Here is a 14,142-nt window from a genome sequence, read left to right as displayed (position 1 = left end):
CTTCCCCTTTAAAACCAAAAACCTGCTCCAGGCCTCTTTAAAAGCTTCTAGGTGTCCACTTACCACTAGCTCTTTCGAAAATGCCAATCTTGTCCTTTCCTAAATCCCACCTCTTCCATCAGTCTCTCTATTAGGCCTTGCTTGGCCTTCCTTAATGTGTCCCCAAGCATCACAATCTTTTTCCTCCTCAAAAACTCAGGCTTCAGGCCACCACAGTAAATAAGCCCCTTACCTCCGGACCAGTTACCAAATCCCTCGTTTTATCAGAAGCTCACACCTTCGACAATCCTCCCAGTTACCTAAACTCATTCCGCAGATATTCTGGGGTTGCAGCAGGTTATCCCACAGTCTTCGCTCTCCCTTTCGCCATAAAGCTTCCCTCTCTGATTATTCCTCTCCCATCCTCCCCATCCTCTTCCTACCACAGCAACCAGCAACAGTCATCGCCAACTCCCCTCTATCCCTCCCCGTTCCCCTCCTCACCATAAACTTGAGGGCCTTCTCCTGCACCACCGCCTCGGCGGGGTCCATAGCCCCCTGGTCCGCTCTGTTGTGGCTGCCGCTCCCCTGCCAGCTCCGGGCCTCAGCCGGGGCCTGGCAACCCTCCCCACACTTTCTTTTCCCTCCCTCAGTGCAAGGCCAGAGCCAGTGCAGAGTCTGACAGGAAACCTCCGTTTTCCTCCGGCTCAGGTAAATGGGAAATGTAGTCCCCAACTGTTCTCCCGAGACGCGTCCAAGAAGACAAAGCGGACTACAATTCCCAATAAACCCTGCGAACAGGGAGACGCTGTCGCCTCTTGTGAAGCGTTAAGAGTAGGACTGATAGAAGCGGCAGTATCGTCGGAAGCGTTGAATTAGTTAGGGGAAGGCGGGCGGGATTTAACTCCTGCTTTTCCTATCTTGCGAGAGAAGGGGCTGATGGAAGTTGTAGTTTCTAAAGGGGCTGGGCTGGGCGCCTTAGTTTAACTCCGATGGAGGCAAAGCAGGCACTTGCCTCACTGCTGCTTTTCCTCTTGCGCGACACTGTGAGAAACGTAAAGCTTCGTCCTGAAGTCCGATATCCAAAAGAATACTACCGCTCGTTTAGACATTGATATAATTTTAAACGTGGCTGTTTGCAGGTTTCCCGATCGCATGAGCAGTATGCTTGTAACCATCCTGCAGCAAGGTATGCAGCTTATTCAGGAGTGAAAACTTTGACTGAACATAAGAAGAGCCTGCTGGATCAGGCCAGTGGCCCATCTAGTCCAGCATCCTGTTCTCACAGTGGTCAACCAGGTGCCTGGGGGAAGCCCGCAAGCAGGACCCGAGTGCAAGAACACTCTCCCCTCCTGAGGCTTCCGGCAATTGGTTTTCAGAAGCATGCTGCCTCTGACTAGGGTGGCACAGCACAGCCATCACGGCTAGTAGCCATTGATAGCCCTGTCCTCCATGAATTTGTCTAATCTTCTTTTAAAGCCATCCAAGCTGGTGGCCATTACTGCGTCTTGTGGGAGCAAATTCCATAGTTTAACTATGCGCTGAGTAAAGAAGTACTTCCTTTTGTCTGTCCTGAATCTTCCAACATTCAGCTTCGTTGAATGTCCACGAGTTCTAGTATTATGAGAGAGGGAGAAGAACTTTTCTCTATCCACTTTCTCAATGCCATGCATAATTTTATACACTTCTATGATGTCTCCTCTGACCTGCCTTTTCTCTAAACTAAAAAGCCCCAAATGCTGCAACCTTTCCTCGTAAGCGAGTCGCTCCATCCCCTTGATCATTCTGGTTGCCCTCTTCTGAACCTTTTCCAACTCTATAATATCCTTTTTGAGATGAGGCGACCAGAACTGTACACAGTATTCCAAATGTGGCCGCACCAGGAGGATCCCTACGCCTGTGCAGCCTCCGAGACGGGCTCCTGTCTTGGATGAAACTTATTCAGCTTTAAATCTAGTCAGAAGGGTCTTTTTTTTTTTTTTGACTGCAAAGAAACATTACTAAGTACTCTTACCTTTCCAAAGTCGTCTTAAGAATTTTAGGCCCCAGGTAGGAACACCTGCTGCTTCCCCAGAGGAATAGAATATTTGCCATGCTATCTAGAAGCAGCTGTAACTGTCTGGCCAGGATCGATTAAGGTAGTGGTGAAATTATCACATGGGACATCTGTGACAACACAGAGGCATCCTTGGATTAATCTGGGGATATGTCTACAATGACTTGCAAACTGAAAAAGCTGTGTTTTATAAGATATGCAAGTTCTGTTATGAATTTGGGGGAGGGGATAGTTTAATTCAGAAAGCTATCCACACTCTGGGATTTTATAATCATAGAGATCCCCTCTGCTTGTCTTTATCTTTGGGAATCCAAATGCAAGAGCATTTTCTGATATAGGTCTGCATCTTTGGAACTTCATGCTTTCACTGTCAGAACATTCTGAAGGGAAGTTACAAGGTATATTGTTAAATTATCTTACTAGTGCAGATATTTGAAAATATCATCAGAGAATTCTTCCATTCTCATCTGTCAAGAAACCCCTGTGCATTGCAGGATGTTCACGTGGAAAACTGGCTAGGCTTGTTGGGTCTCACTGTCAACCAAGATGAACTATGAGTGTATCATAGAACACACTCAACACTCTCCAGCAGTTGGGCATTGCAGGGGAAAATCCATAGGGATAGATATCTTTCAGGTGAACTTGTTCACTGCTACTGATCTTATAAATGAGGGTCTGCTGACAAGTTTCTAAGGAATCCCAGGGTTCAAGGAATACTGTTTAAAACCACTGGACTAGTTTGTTGGAAGTACATTATTTTTAACTATCTGAGATATACTGTATATGGATTGTATTTTATATGTGAATGCATAGAGGGCTTTGAGCACTAGGAGCCTTTCCAGATGTCTTCCATTTTTCAGTCATCTGCAACTCAAGAGCGCTTTAGTGCTGAAAGAAAAAATGACCCTTGTCCTTCTGCGATTGTTCCAGGAGAAATCAGTGTAATGTCATTGTCTTGACGATTTTTGCAATAGAAGTATCGCTCAGTGCCTCTGAGACTTTGTCAGCCACTGTCATCCCTGGGGTGAATTCAATGTTAATGGGTTGTGGCAATAATTAATTCAGCAAGGAATAGTTGCCACTTTATTTTCAGTGAAGACTCCTGTGTATTTCTTACCTTGTTCCTGCCTTCTGTTTTTACATTGTGACTCTTTTAGGAAGCTATAGGATTAACCCTTAAAACATTGGGGGGGCTTCCATAATTTCAATTCCTTTGGGCATTGTTGCCTGAATTATAACATTTTAAATAACAAGAAGGATGCTTTTAAATTAAATTTGCAGGCCCGCCAGCTGCATGCATTCAAACTTATTACCATCCTTACAGGCAGCTCCTTAGGTTAATTCTTTCCAGACTGAAAGGAGAAATAAAGGGAGTAGTTTGCGTAGGAAGATGAAGTTAATCAGATAATATCTTGAAATGCTTATTGTGAGGGAGGTTGTGTTAATTGTTGTGTATATGCAGTCAGTGCTAAACATAAGATATAGGGCTTACTTGATTATATAGAAGAAAAAATATTTAATACTGATGGTTATTTGAATTGACTAGAGGGGATACATGCCACTTCTACTTTTCAAGACACAGAACAAAGAAAGAAGAAAAATGTTAAGTACAAGCATAAATATAATGGGAGAAAAGAAAATGGAATAGCATCTAATGGGAGGGAGGTTATGAAAATATTGGGGCCTTAAAGGTTAGATATAGATGTCATGAACTGGAGTGAAAGGAGGTGGGTATACACTAACAGACCCAATGTTATCAATCTCATTGTGAACTTTGTTTTTCAGTTATATTGCCAGTATTGTAATGAAGAGGCTAAGAGACTGAGCTGTGAAACCAAGCAAGTCTGCATCTTCCATGAACTTACTTAGGTGGCTTTAAACACACCACTACACTACACCAGAGCTTGGAAATGTTACTTTTTTGAACTACAACTCCCATCAGCCCAATCCAGTGGCCATGCTGCTTGGGGCTGATGGGAGTTGTAGTTCAAAATAGTAACTTTTCCAAGCTCTGCTGACTACACTGGACTGCCTTCAAGTCGATCCCAACTTATGGCGACCCTATGAATAGGGCTTTCATGGTAAGCGGTATTCAGAGGTGGTTTACCATTGCCTCCCTCTGAAGCTGAGAGGCAGTGACTGGCCCAAGGTCACCCAGTGAGCTTCATGGCTGTGCGGGGATTCGAACTGTGGTCTCCCAGGTCGTAGTCTAGCACTCTAGCCACTATGCAACAGTGGCTCTCTTAAACACACCACTCAGTGTCAAACTCACACATACATACAGTAGTAATACTTAAATGACAGCAAAGATTACTGAGATAATGTACGCAAAGCACATTGAACTCTTAGAAATACTATTTCCTATATTCACAGTTCTCCTTTGTAAGGTGTAGGTGTGCATGATATGAAGCCAGAGAGATTATAGCCCCTTACAGTGTGTCCTATCATCTGAGTAATGGCGTTCCTATGTAGTGTTATAAACTGGTGGTAGTATGCTGTGGTTGGCTATACCGTATCTTATGTTCTGTTGTGGCAGTGTGGTTATTGATGTGGGCATGGCTATATTACATTTCTTTTTCTCTCCCGTTAAAGTCAATGGGAGGGAATTTTTTTGCAACAGGTCTGGAGCTGATGTAAAGTGACACCATCACTGGTAGTGTGGTTGTGAATTGAAGGGGTGTAGAATATGGAGTAGGTGTGCTCCTCCACTGTTCCTTTCCCATTGTGCCCACAACCACCTGGTTTCAACTGTTCTTGTGGTATATCTCAATTGTTCCACTAGCATATCTGTCATGGTGGTAAATTCTGCTTGGGATTCTGCCAGCATAGTGGGGTTTCTGCTAAATCCCATAGCCCCTTCTCCAGCGGATCTTCATTACAGGATTGTATCTTTAAGCAGCCTGTGTGCAGAATTGCAGGTCTAATGCTTAACTGTCTCCCATTGAAATAAAGGGGACTTCACCTTAGCATGTAGCCCTCTACAAGATGGGTCTGTGTAAATTGTTTATCCAAATGTATGATTTCCCAAACATATCTTGTGCACACACACATCCAATCACAACTATTTGTATTGCTGAGGTTGTGTTTTCTGGGTGTGTTTATGAATGATGTTTTTTAAATTGAAAGAAGTATTTTTTTTAAAGATGTGTATAGTTTTGGCTTTGGCTGTTTTTAGGGTTGGTACCAAATGCCAACAAAAGCATACATTTATCCCTTCTTACCCCTCATCATAAATATAATTCCAACAAAAAGCATATATAACAAATAAATATTTTGATCCTAATTATAATTGCTCGGAGCAGTGAAGGAACTTTGGCTTTGGCACATGGAAGGCAAAAGTTGTTGGATTAAATGTATATAGAGCATTGCCTGCAAAAGCAGCAGCAACAAACCATTGTTAATTTGCAAGCTGACCCTTGCAGACTAATCCTCTACATGTTTATTTGGAAGTCTTTCTCACTGTGTTCATTTGGGCTTTCTCCCAAATAACTGTGAATGGGATTGCAGCATAGGCTCGAGTGCTGCACCCCACATACACAGAGACAGAGTAGCTTTTCTGGGGTTCTAGTGCAATCTTCCTTTCCTCAACAAACCTTTTCCATTCTTGGCCTGCCACTGCTGTGTTGGACATGATGCACCAAGGCAGCAAGTCACTTGAAACTGTGGCCCTTTCACACTTCTTCACATTTTTTCCTCCTCACATTGTTTTCATAGGTTAGTATACCGTTACCCGTGATATCCATATTGCCTTATGATACATTGAGCCATGTAACTTAACATGCCATTGCTTACATTTTCCCAATTTATATTTATTTGTAAAACTTATTAACTGCTTCCCAGGCAAAATGCCTCTTGCAGTGGTACACAAAAAGATAATGCAATAAAATAATGAACAAAATGTATACATACGTGTTGAAATCCCTGTAACCATTCAATAACCTATATATAAAACCACCTTCAATCAATAGGATAAGAACAAAGTGCAACAGCAAAATATAAAAAGTAGCAGAAACAAGTCAAACAAAACCCTAGGAGGAAAAAAAAAGTTTTAAATTGGCTTCAAAATGACAAAGTGTTGATGTGGATTTATCGGAGGGGGCACGGGGTGCCAGAGTTCGAGGGCCTGTATTGAGAACACCATTTCTCAGGTGACTGCATACCAATTTTCTGGTAATTGTGACACCATCAGAAGGGCATCATCACTTGATCGTAATATCCAGGCAGGTATATATGAGATAAGGTATTCTACTAGATAACTAAGGTAGGAGGTACCAAACCTTTTGAGCCTGTGCATGCATTTGCAAACTGGAGAAACTGTTATGGGCACCACACATGTGTTGCAACCAGGCACACATTGCAATCTTCCTAATGGCTATCATAGAATGTTTAATTCAAGCCTATTTGGGGGGGGTGAGTGAGAAGGAGACTCTGTGGGTGCCAGGAAGGCCTCTATGGGTGCATGTGTATCCACAGGTGCCACTTTGGCAGCCTCTGTCCAAAGTCATATAGGGCTCTGTAAGTCAGAACGAGCATCTTGAACTTAATGTATGAGCATATTTCTCTAGGGATTAGAACATTGGTACCCAGCAGGAACAGCAGGTGTGCAGAGCTGGTTGTGGTCCCAACTGTCAAGCAGTAGGAGAGTCTGGCCCACCCCTCATAGAGCAAAGTTTCAATAGGATGTAAAAAGAGTGCAGTGTATTTAATATTTAGACAAACAGGAACAGATGAAACAACATGGAAATTGCAGGAAAGGGCAAAATATTTTATTTTAAAATGGAGTACAGGAAGGGGGAAAAAGCCAGCTCAGTCCAACAGCTCAAAAACAACCCCAACAAGTCCCTTTGAGTCAGAAGAGGCTTTTTAAAGCCTCATGAATATTTAGCTTGTCCTCATGTAAAATATATGACTTTGTGTAAGGATCAGGCGAAGGAGGTGCATGATTTTTTTCTGATTTATGGGGCCAGTGACGGATTATTCATAGCAGAGCAGCTGTGTGGAAAGATTCATCCACTGCAAAATGTGATTGTACATCAGGCAGTCTGAGGGAATGGAGCTATGACTAATGGCTACTTTACATATAAATGAGAAGGTTTGTGCTAGGAACTGTTAAAAAAATATATAGTCACTCTCACTGACAGGGCCTGGCCTCTCTGATCATAGTTAAGCACGGGCCAGGAGGAAGAAAGGAATCACTTGATGAAGGGCAGTTAAAAAATATATGTTTACTAAATAAATAAATAAAACTTGGCTGGCCTCATCAAAAGCTGGCACATTGTTAACAAATGCTTGAAAACTGGGGATGAAGTCGGTCACTCTGTTCGGATAATGTGCTTCTGAAGATGCTCAGCTGTGGCCTTCCTACACATGCAACCACATCAGCCAAGAGATGATACAGAGATAGCTAGTCCCTTTTCTACCTCTGCATAGCAGCAGCCACTGGTGAGAGAGGGGGAGGAGCCACAACCAGGGGAGGAGCCACAACCAAATGGAGCAATATTTGCACATTTAGTGGTACAGACAGTTCACAGACCACAGGGAACAACTGCCCACAGGTAAGCAGGCCTAATTGTTCAGAAAACAGGTGGCAAAGTAGGGCAGAAGAGATGGCAATAGCAGGGAAGGGTGTTGTGATTCCAGCATTTGACCTTGGCTGAGAAACCCTGGGTTAAAATCCCCAGTCATTTGTGACCTTGGGCCAGTCACTGTCTCATAGCCTGATCTACCTCACAGGATTGTGATGAGGATAAAACAGAGTAACATGCATGCCATCCCTGATGACAACAGTGATTATAATGACGACAATGTGAAGAGACAGAGGCAGCTTGTGTTCAGGAGAATCTTTTAAAACTGGGCCCTCTGGGAGCATTGTACAAACAATATGGCTGTGCTTAAGAATTGAATGATCAATTGCTTTTATAATTTTTCATGCTTTGAAACCCCTCATAAATGGCCTATGGACATGAATTGCATCTCACCAGGCAAGAACAGGGACAGATCTTAATTTCAAAGGGAAAGTGAATATTAAATTCATGTGGTGTCGTGCTGTATTTTTGTGTATGTGGTCCTTCTACCCTTTTAGCCCTTCTCCCCAATCCACTCACAACCACTTCCTTACTCTTGTATTTGATACTAGCTGTCTGTGGGCAGATTTTGGGCCTGTAATTTATAACAATGGCCTCCAGAAGGCAGTTCCAATTTGTTTCACTAATGCTTCAAGTTACAAATGCTGAGATCTCCTGTAAATACTCTTGGCTTGCATATTAATTACCATTCTGGGTTTGCTCAGCAAATACTAGCTAACTACATCTCTCTTTTGGTCTCTGGCAGATGTTGGGATGTCAAAATATAGGGATTGGGAGATGTGGGCTGCAACCCACAGCGCTATGCATGCTAATATTCACAGAGAGGAGACCTACGGACAGAGAGCCCCATGCCTTATGCACAGAGAGTAGTACTGGAGAACCTTTGCTCAGCCGCATGGCATTTGTGCTGTGGGGCTCCACAAGGTTCCATTCTGGCCTGCATACTTTTTAACATCAATATGAAGCTGCTGAGAGTGCTCTTCTGGGGATTTGGGGTAAAGTGTCATCCATATGCCAATGACACCAGCTCTATCTCTCCATTCCTTCTGCATTGAGTGTCACTGCACAGGTGATGGACTAGTGTCTGGAGGTGGTAACGGGCTGGATGAAGGCTAATAAAGTCCCAAGAAGACTGAGGCACTGTTCTGGATGGGGGTTGCACTACCTTTGAAGGAGCAGGTATGTAGCTTGAGGGTACTCCTGCATCCAGCAGTGTATCCAGAGGCCCAAGCGGCCAAATTAGCTAGGAGTACCTATTCCCATCTAAGGGTGTTTTGTCATCTGCTGCCTTTTCTGGACCAGGAGAGCCTTACAGCTGTGATTCACTTGCCACCATGAGCATACCCTAGTAATCTCATATCTAGATTGCTTAATGTGCTCTACATGGGCAACCCTTGAAGATGGTCTGGAAGTTGCAACTGGTACAAAATGCTGCCATTCAGTTATTGAGTGGCACACTAGGTCAAAATCATATTACATCTATACTTTGCTATCTGCACTGGTTGCCTTTTCACTTCTGAGCCTAAGTTAAGGTTCTTGATGCCATCGTATAAGCCCCTAAACAGCTTCAGGCCCAAGTACTTGTAGGAATGCCTCTCCCAATATGTGCCCGCCAGGCTGTTGAGATCTGCACAGGGGACCCTTCTTGTGGTCCTGCTGTTAAGCAATGCCTGATGAACAGTGACCTGGGATAAGGCCTTTTCTGTTGTGGTCCCCTGTTTATGGAGCTCCCTGCCTTTGAAGGTGTGTTAGGTGTCAACAACCGGTCAATTTCCTCACCAACTTCAAATGCACCTGTTTATCCTGGTTAGTGGACTCTATAATACCTCTTTGCTGAGTAGTCTGTATCATACCTGCTGTTCTATGGTGGTTAGGAATTGTTTTATTGTCACTAAAATGAAGAAGGGAATGATACCGTTATTTCAAAGTGCTCTCCTACCTTCACCTGCATCAATGTCTACAATCTGAGAGAGGGCTTTGCAAAAAAAAGCTAATTACGAGTGTGAAACCCCAAAACCATATAGAAAAAATAAAAAATAAAAAGTTTTTAAAAACCACTAAAATTATTGGATGAAAAAGGGCTTTATACTGAAATTCTGTGTAGCTTTTTATAAAACCTTTCTTCACACATGTACCAATATAATACATAAGGTGTTGCATACCTCTGGGATTGTTTGTGCATGTGTTTTTTGCATTGCTTTGCAACAATTAACTGTAAGGGAATGAACATCATCATAATAAAAGGTACATTGGAGCATGTGTGGAGTTCTTCATTCTTTTCATTTGAGTTACACAATGAAGCATTAGGGGTAAGTCCAAGGGACTGTTTCCAAGTAAGCTTGAACATGGTTGTTTTTACAAATAAGCGTACAATAAGCTTGCCAGTAGTGTGCAGCGTGTCGGGGAAAATAACTTGAGAAGTTTTACCACTGCTGCCAGAAATGAATCAGTCTTCTCCCCATTAGAGCCCTGCTAGGAAATAATAATATTAATGCTTAGAAGGGTGCACAAATAGGAGACACAGGCTTTGAAGGAATGAATGCATTAATTATTTGTTTTTGCCGACCCTTCTGCTTCTGAAACTACCATTTTATTTCTTCTTAATGCACCCTTGCTGCTTTATCCAACATGTAAGTCTCTTGGTCTACAAGCTATGCTTTAAGGTTTCTGCTTAGAGTTTATACTTTTTTTCAATAAGGTCTGCTGAGAAGCCATCCTGCAAAATAAAGATACTATTTTCATTGAATACAGAAGCTGGGGAAGGGATGAAATGGGTAGTTCTGTGGGCTGGTGAAAGCACACGGTCCTCCCCTCCTTATTTAGGTCATGTCCCTCCCAGAAGCAGCTCAGAACACAGCCTCAGACTCTTGTTGGACATCAGACATGGGTGCTCCAGAGTGGGGGAAGGGAATCAAAAATAAAAATGATATCAAAAATAAAAATGATATCAAAAGGGTTGGGGCCTATCATCTGATATTAAATTAATATCAAATTGATATCAAAAGGGTAGGACCTATTTTTATATAAAAATGATATTAAAAGGGGCAGGGCTAGGAGGCTGGACATAAGGGCTGTTCTACTTCCTATTGGAAGGTGTGTTCTCACTTCCCATGGGCTGGCTAGATCTGCCAAAGTGAGGTTAATAAAGGCTGTGTGCTATTTCCTCTGAACTCAGTGGAACTTTTGAGTAAAAACAGAATCGGAGTACAAAGCATATTAATGACAGTACAAATAATTCTGATATTTCTTGCATCTGTGTATGTTTAACTACATGCACAAATGAAATGAGAGATTCTATACAGATACAGTATATTGTCAAGAGAAAATCCAGGAGTGTTAAATGGAGTTATCCTTTACCAGAATTAGCAGTATTTTCTCATATCTTCATAGCATGACTCATCTGAAGGTATCCAGGACTTTACAAAGCCACATGGGAAGTGCTACCCACAGCATGATCCTAAAGGCACTTTTTTGAAAATAAGGCTGTGTTCACACTAACCCACTTGTAGCAGATAAGTGTTTTTTTCCCCCCAATCTGGAATTGTTCATTTTGTCCTTAACATGCTGCTTTCAGTTTAGATTGATTCTACATTCTCCTGTCCACAAGAATGGGTGTGGTTACTTAATTTGCAGAGAGCCCTCCCCTTGATTAGGTTGTCTGTGCTTTTTCCTCCCTGCATGTGCCCCAAGTGAATGAAGAAGTGGTGACTGCAGTCTTGGTATACGCCCACTCACAACTTCATTGGGCAGCTGTGGGTACACCCCCCCCATTGCCATGACCATCTGTATCTGTTTTCATATGGACATACTGAAGGGTAATGCAGAATCAATCTAACTGACTTATTTTTAGAATGAAACCAGGCAAAAAATATGCAATATATCAACATTGAGTGTGAACTATGGGGGGGGAAGTAGTCAGTCTCCACTGATTCTAGAGTATGCAGCCTAAGTCCCCATTGATTTTTATGGAAGCCCTTCCAAATAAAGCAATGGTCATAAGCCTCCTTGCTAGAAAGTAAGCCCCATTAAACTCAGTAAGCATTGGGGAAGAGGCTACAAATGTGTTTACGATTACTGCCATGATTAGTATATGGGCCTTTGCAGTTGGCAATTCAGGATAAAGGGATTACATGAAAATGTAATCAAATATATGTCCCTCACACCATAGGATGGTATAGCAGGTTGTTCATCTTACCAGTTTCCACTAGAAATAAATCCCTCCGTGTGCTGAAATAAAAAGTTAACAGATAATTTTGCTTCATACCGGAAATCTTCATAATCTTCGCCGCTCTGAATTCTATGAACTAGGGCGGGGTATAAATTATTAAAATAAATAAAATAAATAATGAATTTGGAACCCAGATTTTGTTACCTGTGTCAGTGGCGTGAAAGGTAAAAAGTGAAGTGTACCAGAAATGCATTTTTAGAACCTGAAATGGCCCATTCTTCTATTAACATGAAAATAAAAGAAAGCTAGGGTTTAAAATGTCGTTCACTGTTAGTGGAAGGCATCATTAGTTAATGTGAAATATTATATCTCAGCTTATAGCATCTCAGTAATTTCTCAGTCGCAAAGCTGCCATTGCGTAGAAATGAAATCAGGGAGAAAAAATGCCTCCTCAATTCATTAGGGGTTGTACAAGATGTGTCATCAAAAAGCAATGAAGAGAAGATGTGCCATACTGAGGAAACAGGAGATAGATGATAATTTACCAGGTCAGAAATGTGCTGTGATGAACAATAGAGGCGGAGAATGAAACCTTAAAATATAAAGGGAATCATGGTGATCCAGTGAAAATAGCTTGCTTTGAGTCTGGGAAGCCTAACTTCAAAGCCTTACTCAGTTTCAGACTCATTGGGAGGTGTGGATTTATTTTTCAAACAAAAATATAAAAAAGGGAGTCTATCCTGTTCCAAGGGCCAAGAGCTGGTAACACAACATTACAGGGAACTGGTAACATGACATTACAGGAAGGATACACTTTCCTGTTGCTAGAGACTTGTAATCCAAGTCAGACGCTGATGAGAGAATAAATAAATGTTGTGGAAAGTTTGGGATATGGTTTTATTTATGTACTTATTCCAGTTGTATAACACCTTTCTTCCAATGCACTCAAGGCAGTTGGCAATGTTTTAAAAAATGGCATATAGCCTAATAGATATGTTTCACAAGGATAAATTGAAAGCAAGGGAAGAGAAAAACAAGCATATTCAGGTACCCACTCTTACATTAATAGCTATAGCAGGTATTGTCCTATACAGCTGAGAGAACGATTGATCTGGGAGCAACTGTTCTATTCTATTTTATTAGAAGATTATATATCCTGCCCTATCCTGAAGGCCTAGGGCAGATTGCATTGTTTATTTAAAAAATGAACAGAAAAGGAGTGCAAACATAAGTGCTGCCCCACATGACTTTTTGCAGTTAGAATGTCTCTTCTGGTTCCAGCCTGCCTCAGTTTCTAATCTGAAAAATGGGGATATTGTTGATTTGAAGACTTTCTGGACAATGTTGTAAACAAAAAATACTCACTTGATTTTCATTTGACATGTGCCATTCAAATACCTTCCCTCATTCTAGGGGTGAGGGATTTCAACACCTAATTCCACATGCCAACTAACATTTTCTGGATTAAAAAACATTTTGTTAGATGGGAGTACACTCCCCCACTGTAAAATTCACATGTAGGAACATTGGCCCCATCTGTACTATACATTAAAAGCAGTATCATACCACTTTAAACAGTCATGGCTCCCCCCTCCCCAAGAATCCTGGGAGTTGTAGTTTGTTAACGGTGCTGAGAGTTGTTAGGAGACTACAGGGTTACAATTCTCAGAGTAGTTTAACAAACAATCCCTCTTCCCGGGGAACTGTAACTTGTGTACACAGAGAAGTGATTGTGAAATCAATGTGACACAACAGACCCCTAAAGACTAGTAAAGCAATTGCCAAGTGCTCATCAAATATAGCAGTGACGTTTTTGTTCACTGGTCAAAAAAACAGAAGCTGGGAGCAAATTTGCTCCTTATTGAGTTGTTGGTTGGAACTGTGTGGCTAGAAACTTACGTTTGTTTATATTTTTTTAAATAAACTTAAAGAAGTAGCATAGAAAAAATGTCCTTGAGGGGCCTGACTCCTTCAGGCTCCCTTTGGCTACAGCATTGCGTTTAGTCAGGTTTTATAACATCTGTTAAAAATAGGAGGAATACTATGCTTTGATCACTGAAAGGACTTTGCGGCATATTTAGATGTGTGAGAGATCTAATATAATAGTTTTTCAGAAGAGGGAATTTTGGCAGCTGCCCCGTGTTGTGCAGAGGCGAGAACAGTAGAACCTGCTATCTCTGCCATGCAAATTTAAATGTATAAGAGTCCTGCCCTCCATTGCATCTAGTATCACCCTACTTGCAGTAGCTAAAATGTGCTTGTAGCATGCTGTCCATGATTTATATGGAAATGCCCTTAGAGCTGACAGTAATGTTCTGAGGATGAATGGAGTAATAATTGTAAAGGACTTTGCA

The 14,142-nt window shown here is 41.9% G+C and overlaps 1 protein-coding gene across 10 annotated transcripts in view; it reads right to left on the bottom strand.

Annotated features, from left to right (window-relative positions):
- Window positions 1-835, bottom strand: part of BTRC (beta-transducin repeat containing E3 ubiquitin protein ligase) — a 160,922-nt gene extending 160,087 nt beyond the window's left edge. For 3 of the 10 annotated variants that reach the window (XM_061636211.1, XM_061636214.1, XM_061636218.1), the window contains exon 1: window positions 484-831. In XM_061636211.1, coding sequence (XP_061492195.1) covers window positions 484-531 — 48 coding nt within the window. In that variant the 5' untranslated portion in view covers window positions 532-831. Of the gene's footprint in view, window positions 1-483 lie in introns of all 10 variants that reach the window. The other 7 variants (XM_061636212.1, XM_061636209.1, XM_061636215.1 and 4 more) reach the window with 6 other exon arrangements.
- Between the last annotated feature and the right edge of the window lie 13,307 nt (window positions 836-14,142).

The sequence above is a fragment of the Rhineura floridana genome, chromosome 7 (genome assembly GCF_030035675.1).
Source record: "Rhineura floridana isolate rRhiFlo1 chromosome 7, rRhiFlo1.hap2, whole genome shotgun sequence".
Taxonomy (NCBI): Eukaryota; Metazoa; Chordata; class Lepidosauria; order Squamata; family Rhineuridae; genus Rhineura; species Rhineura floridana.
This window is presented reverse-complemented; position numbering and strand designations above follow the sequence as displayed.